The sequence below is a fragment of the Bos indicus genome, chromosome X, assembly GCF_029378745.1.
Source record: "Bos indicus isolate NIAB-ARS_2022 breed Sahiwal x Tharparkar chromosome X, NIAB-ARS_B.indTharparkar_mat_pri_1.0, whole genome shotgun sequence".
NCBI classification, from domain to species: domain Eukaryota; kingdom Metazoa; phylum Chordata; class Mammalia; order Artiodactyla; family Bovidae; genus Bos; species Bos indicus.
Genome location: NC_091789.1, coordinates 40,179,130 through 40,185,385, shown reverse-complemented (window position 1 = coordinate 40,185,385; position 6,256 = coordinate 40,179,130). Strand labels below are relative to the sequence as shown.

Genomic DNA, 6,256 nt, shown 5'->3' with positions numbered 1-6,256 from the left:
TCACCTCCCACAGAAGGAACCCAGCTTCCCAAAGCCCCCAGAACGCCCTGGCTCAGACACTGACATTCCAGCATTCCTCTAGGAGCCTGACCGCCCCGCCCTGTGTTGCCTGGTTTAGTGTGACTAGGGGACTTCTCTCCACCTTCTTCGTGTGACTACGGCTCCTAGATCATCGCTCATGGTGTGGGGGGTGTCCGGCTTCTCCTAGTGTCCCCACTGCTAACCCAGCCTTTCATGGAGCAGTGGCTCCATAAAGGTCTTCAGAATACACAAGCCAGTGAGCGGGGGGCTCAATTCATTATCTGCTGATTCCTTAAATAACCCAGGCAAATCCAAATGAACAAGAGATTATTTAGTTTTTGAAAATGACACACAAGAAGGACAGAACCATGAATTCACTACAATTACTTTTATCATCTCTTCCATCATCAATATTACTGCTAAGCAAGCTCACTTTTCCACAACAGTTCTAATTCCAATTCCATTGCATCCTGTTCAGGACCACAAAATACAATGGAAGAGTTTCCGATCTCTTTTACGAAACAGCAAAACTCTTGCTCACGAACTGGGTAAGCACAAACGCACTGTGATCAGCATCATTCATGAAGCTAAGACACTGAAGTCTATTTAGCCTTCTATGAAAACAATCAAAGTTTGAAAATTTTCTAAGGAGAACTGGTGAATCTCCACGTCATCGTACAGAACAGGAATGCAAAGAAGCTGATACACTGGTTCCCCAAACTGCCCCAGGCCCTCACTTCTGAGAAGGCTGACCGCTCCCTCTTCAATCTCAGAGCCAAGGATCACCTGGATGCTGCTCTGGCTCAGGCCACCTCATCCTCCTCCCTTGCAGCCTCTGCAGACTGCAGTGGGAAGGTCCTCAAAGCCCTTTGTTTGACCCCGAGCAGAAATGCCATGACTTCCCACTTGCTGGTCTCCGCATAAGCCCGGGGACCCCACAGGAACTCATAGCGAGCAGGGTGGCTGTAAGGCACCTGCCGGTACTCCAGGTACCCCTCCTGCACCCACGCGTGGGTCAGAAGCGCCCTGGGCTCCCCAAAGATGCAGTGCACACTCCCGACACACACACCCAATCTGCTGAGTGCTCCCCAGACCTTCTCCTCAGGGGCACGGTCTCCATTCCGCATGATCAGGTTAAGGACCAGCACCAGGAGGCCAGCCTTGGGGATGCTCTGCCCACTGTTCAGCATTGCGTTGCAGGTGAGGCCCAGGATGGGGACCATGATGTAGATGTGCTCCCTGGGGTCCACCTCCTTCACTTCCACGCCAAAGACCAGCTGCAGGCACTGCGAGGCTTGGTTGAAGACCACCGGGAAGTATTCCTGGTTATCCCTGAGGACCTTATTCAGCATTTCCGCCTGGGAGGTCAGCTCCTTGGCTCGATACTTGAGGAGCAGGAACTTCATTAGGCTAGCTATCATCTCATTCAGCGCTTCCTGGGGCAAGGACTCCCCAGTGCCTAAGGAGGACACTGTGGGGGAGGAGGCCGAGGCGGATGCAGCCACCCCTGCCTCAGCCCCCAAGAGCTGCACATTCACCGGGCCCTGGGCCTCGCCAGGGTCCTGAAAATCTTCCTCGGGCTTGCTCAGTTCACTCATCTCGACCACGAGCGCGATACCTGGGATCAAACCACAGACAGGAGTCAGCCAGGGTGACAGATGGGGACCACAGGCCAGGCTGGGGGAGAGAGGGGCTGTGAATGGCCTCAGCTGAGCACCACACCCTGGGCGGACTGACACAGGCAACCTACAGGTCTCCTCTTGAGGGCTGGGTGCTCTCAGACCTCACAGGGGCAAGCCTCCAGGGCAGCCAGTCCCCTGGCTACCGGAAGGAGGAAGTGAGGTGGCTCCGCAGGGTGCAGTCAGCACAGTCCAAGATTTCCAAGGCTGACAAGGTGGGGGATTAGGCCCTTGTGGGGTCCCTTCTGTTCTGGGGTGGGGAGCCCCTGGTGCACACTCAGGGTACCCTCCTCACCTTGACCCCTGGTACTGCCTGGACCTCCTCTGCCCTCTGACCTCAGGACACCAGCTGCAGCCCTCTGCCTTCGCCTCCTGGTTCCTGCAGCTCCTGTGAGAAAAAGGGAGGGGGCAGCTCGGGGGTATCCTGTGGCACTGCCCTGAGCCTTCTGTGACAGTACGAGGGGTGGACTCTGTGAGGTCCCCCCAGTTGTGTGGCGGGAGGTCCCCTCAGGGCTCCCTTGTAGTGCTCACCTTGCCCCTGGCACGACCTGGTCCCTCCCCTCTGGGGACCTGCATGGAAATTCAGAACAAGATCCCAGCCTCCACAGAAAGCGCTGAGGGGCTCCACACGCTGCCGAACCTGCCCAGGGCTTCCTGTGGGTCCTAGGCTGGGGAGATGCTCGGTCATCAGCTCCTCCTCACGTCCTGCCTGGCCTCCCAGCACTGACCACAGGGGTGGGGGTCTGCTTAGTCCTCCCTCGGGTTTGGGGAGTTCAGCCTCTGCCGACCTGAAGCCTCTGCCCTCCGCCCAGAAAAAACCTCACCTCCCGAGGTCCCTAAGCCAGAAGTCAAGAAACTGCTCACCCCACTCTAGGGCCTCCAAGAGTCCCCACAAGGGCTAGGATCCCTGCCTCCCTGTTGGGGTCTTTCCGCCTCAGTCCATCCTTGCATGCAGCCTGGCCCTCAGGCAGGACCGGAGACTGTCCCGTCCGCCATTTTGAGACCCCTCCGCTTTCACAAGATCCCCAGTCTCTCTGAGACCAGCATGTGAGAAAGGCAGACAGACAGAATGTGCTCCCAGGGCCGACTACAGGGGCGGGGATCTGTGGGGTTCCGTCGGTCCTCATGCAGGGTCCCCTCAGTCCTCCTTCAGGCACCTCACCTGCCTCCGGCCGGGACCTGGGATTCTCGCCTCTCCCCAGCTGAAGCCCCGCCCCTTGTACCAGGGCCCCAGTCTCTCCAAGACCCGGATGTCAGGAAGTCAGACCATGCCTGCTGCGCTCATCCTACCCCCACAGTTGCCCTGGACTGACGGCAGAGATGAGCTTCTCTGAGGTGTCCTCTGATTGGAGTTCAGGGTCCTCTAGTTCCTCCTCAGGGTCCTCAACCTGACACCCCACCAGACCTGGGAATTGGACCACCTAAGGCTCCGCCCCATATGCAAGGTCCCCAGTCTGAGATCCGGACGTCAGGAAGTCAGGCCGCCTAACCAGGTCTCCAGTCTGAGATCAGGATATGAGGAAGTGAAACCCCGCACATTGGGCTCATCCTACCCCAGGGCCGCCAAGGACCGGCAGCAGCTACAAGCTTCTCTGAGGTCTCCTCCGATTGGGGTCCAGAGCCCGCTCAGTCCTCCCTCAGGGTCCTCAACTTGAAACTCTGGAGGAGCCGGGCTTCTTCCCTCTGCTCACCTGAGGCCACGCCCCCTTTCCCAGGTCCCCAGTTTCTCTGAGACCTGGATGTCAGGAAATGCAACATGTGCTCATCCACCCTCTGTGCTCCCTGAGCCTTGATGTGAGGGTCCCGCCTCTGGTCAACACAAAGGGCATCCCCAGATCTGTCAGGGCTCAAGATGTGGTCCCTGAGGGATGATGAAAGGCAACCCCACTGATCCCTGCCCCTGCTGTCAGCCCTGGGCCACCCTGGTGGTGGGATGAGCACTTGGCAGCCTGTTCTGACTTGCGCATCTGCGTCTCAGAGACATTAGGCAACTGTTAGACGGGGCAGGGCCTCAGATGGGCAGGCGGGAAGATCTTAGTTATTTTGAGGGTCAAGGTGAGGACACTGAGGGAGGACTCAGGGGCTGCTGGACCGCAGAGCAGAGTGGGCCCTGGGAGGACACAGGGCAGACGAACCATGCTGTGTTTCCTGACATCCGGGTGTCAGAGAGACTGGGGACCTGGTATAGGGGGCTGACTTCCTGACATCCAGGTCTCAGAGAAACTGGGGTCCTGACATAAGGGATGGGGCATGAGTGGGGAGAGGAGAGAATCCAAAGTCCTACACAGAGACAAGTTGAGGTCCCTGAGGGACGACTGAAGGGACCCCAAGTGAAGACTCTAGGGACCCCAAGGTGAGACTGATGGAACCCCACAGATCTCAGCCCCTGTTATCGGCCCTGGGAGCCCTCGGGGTGAGAAGAGCACACTTGGTCTGTCCTGTCTTCCTGAGATCCGGGTCTGTGAGAGTAGGGACCTGGTGTGAGGAGCAGGGACCTCTTCCCACCTTTCCTGGTGGGGAGAGGACAGAGCCTAGGTCCACCAGAAGTCAAGGTGAACACCCTGAGTGAGGACTGAGGGTAGTCAGATCTCAGACCAGAGGGAACCCTGGTAGTCCCCAGGCAGGACGACCTCATGCCGCATTGCCTGACATCCCTGTCAGAGAGACAGGTGAAAGCAGCAGAGCCTCCAGATTGCAGACAGGACACTTGCAGGTCTTGCCTGGAGTACAGGCTCCATGCGAGGAGGGACAGAGGCAGTTAGACCCCAACAGGGAGGGATCTTGGCCCTTGCAGGAGGGTCTTGGAGGGCCCAGAGCAGGGTGAGCAGGGTGAGCAGTTTCTTGACATCTGGCCTAGGGACCTCGTGAGATGAGGTTTTTCGGGTGGAGTGCGGATGGCTTCAGGTTAGCAGAGGCTGGACACACCAACCCTGATGGAGGACTAAGCAGACCCCCGCCCCTGCGGTCAGTGCTGGGAGGCCAGGCAGGACGTGAGGAGGAGTTGAGGACCGAGCATCTCCCCAGCCTAGGACCCGCGGGATTCCCTGGGCAGGTGCAGCCTCATGTGGGGCCCCTCAGCACTTTTTGTTCAGGCTAGGGTCTTGTTCTGAGTTTCCTCGCAGGTCCCCAGAGGGTAGGGGCCAGATTGTACCAGGGGAAAGGTGAGCACTGCAAGAGAGCCCTGAGGGGACCTCCCACCACACAAAACTGAGGGGACCTCACAGAGTCCACTGCTCGTACCGTCAGAGAAGGCTCAGGGCTGTGCCACAGGATACCCCCAGCTGCCTCCTCCCTTTCTCTCACAGGAGCTCCAGGAACCAGGAGGCAAAAGCAGAGGTCTGAGGGCCATGTCCTGAAGTCAGAGAGCAGAGGTGGTCCAGGCAGTACCAGGAGTCAAGATGAGGAGGGTGCCCTGAGTGTGCACCAGGGGCTCCCCATCCCAGAACAGAGGGGACCCCACAAGGGCCTAATCCCACTACCTTGTCAGTTGTGGAAATCTTGGACTGTGCTGACTGCACCCTGGGGAGACACCTCACTTCCTTCTTCAGGTAGCCAGGGGACTGGATGCCCTGGAGGCTTGCCCCTGTGAAGTCTGAGAGCACCTTTCAAGAGGAGATGTGTAAGTGGCCTGTGGCCGTCCAGGCTGTGGTTTTCAGCTGAGGCTGTTCACAGCCCCTCTCTCCACCATCCAGGCCCGTGGTCCCCATATGTGCCCATCTCCCCCCCCCCCCACCCCCGCCTCACTCCTGCCTCAGGCTGTGGTTTGATCCCAGGCATCGCCCTCATGGTCGAGATGAGTGAGCTGAGCAAGCCCGAGGAAGAACTTAGGACCCAGGCCCAGGGCCCAGTGGAGGCTCAGCTCTTGGGGCCTGAGGCAGGGGAGACTGCATCTGCCCCCCCACCAGTCTCTGCCCTTGCCCCCGGTAGCTCTGAATGAGATGGTGGCCAACCTGATTAAGTTCCTGCTGCTCAAGTATCCAGCCAAGGAGCTGACCTCCCAGGTGAAAATGCTAAAGAAGGCCCTCAGGGATAACCAGGAGCACTTTCCGGCAGTCTTCAGCCAAGCCTCACAGTGCCTGCAGCTGGTCTGTGGTGTGGAGGTGAAGAAGGTGGAACCCAGGGAGCACATCTACATCATGGTCCCCACCATGGGCCTCACCTATGATGTGATGCTGAACAGTGGGCAGGGCCTGCCCAGGGCCAGCCTCCTGGTGCTGGTCCTCAGCCTCATCATGTGGAATGCAGACCACGCCCCTGAGGAGAAGGTCTGGGGAGCACTCAGCAGGATGGGTGTGTGTGTCAAGAGTGAGCACTGCAACTTTGGGGAGCCCAGGGAGCTGCTTACCCACACGTGGGTGCAGGAGGGGTACCTGGCATACCGGCAGGTGCCTGACAGCCACCCTGCCCGCTCTGAGTTCCTGTGGGTTCCCCAGGCCTATGCGGAGACCAGCAAGTGGGAAGCCATGGCATTTCTGCTCAGGGTCAAACAAAGGGCTTTGAGGGCCTTCCCACCCCTGTCTACAGAGGCTGCAAGGGAGGAGGACGAGGCGGCCTGA

At 58.7% G+C, this 6,256-nt stretch overlaps 2 protein-coding genes across 2 annotated transcripts; one reads left to right on the top strand and one right to left on the bottom strand.

Moving 5' to 3' along the window:
• Positions 1-331: 331 nt before the first annotated feature.
• Positions 332-2,855, bottom strand: LOC139181133 (melanoma-associated antigen 8-like). The gene is made up of 3 exons (XM_070783969.1): positions 2,232-2,855; positions 1,996-2,088; positions 332-1,639 (listed from the first exon to the last, which is right to left on the bottom strand). The coding sequence occupies exons 1-3, from the start codon at positions 2,386-2,388 to the stop codon at positions 825-827; spliced, it is 1,065 nt and encodes a 354-aa protein (XP_070640070.1). The 5' UTR covers positions 2,389-2,855; the 3' UTR covers positions 332-824.
• Positions 2,856-5,264: 2,409 nt separating this feature from the next.
• Positions 5,265-6,256, top strand: LOC139181497 (melanoma-associated antigen 10-like). The gene is made up of 3 exons (XM_070785025.1): positions 5,265-5,319; positions 5,456-5,497; positions 5,628-6,256. Exons 1-3 carry the CDS (start codon positions 5,265-5,267, stop codon positions 6,254-6,256), a joined length of 726 nt encoding a protein of 241 aa, XP_070641126.1.

What these genes read in the sequence shown, in the direction of transcription:
- LOC139181133 (XM_070783969.1), bottom strand. Translation starts at nt 2,388, where the DNA reads ATGACCGAGCATCTCCCCAGCCTAGGACCCACAGGAAGCCCTGGGCAG. An exon ending in CAGGTCGTGCCAGGGGCAAG is followed by an intron (nt 2,089 to 2,231) that starts GTGAGCACTACA and finishes TTTTTCTCACAG; the next exon opens with GAGCTGCAGGAACCAGGAGG. An exon ending in AGGCAGTACCAGGGGTCAAG is followed by an intron (nt 1,640 to 1,995) that starts GTGAGGAGGGTA and finishes GTTTGATCCCAG; the next exon opens with GTATCGCGCTCGTGGTCGAG.
- LOC139181497 (XM_070785025.1), top strand. Translation starts at nt 5,265, where the DNA reads ATGCCCTGGAGGCTTGCCCCTGTGAAGTCTGAGAGCACCTTTCAAGAG. An exon ending in CACCTTTCAAGAGGAGATGT is followed by an intron (nt 5,320 to 5,455) that starts GTAAGTGGCCTG and finishes CTCCTGCCTCAG; the next exon opens with GCTGTGGTTTGATCCCAGGC. An exon ending in CGCCCTCATGGTCGAGATGA is followed by an intron (nt 5,498 to 5,627) that starts GTGAGCTGAGCA and finishes TGCCCCCGGTAG; the next exon opens with CTCTGAATGAGATGGTGGCC.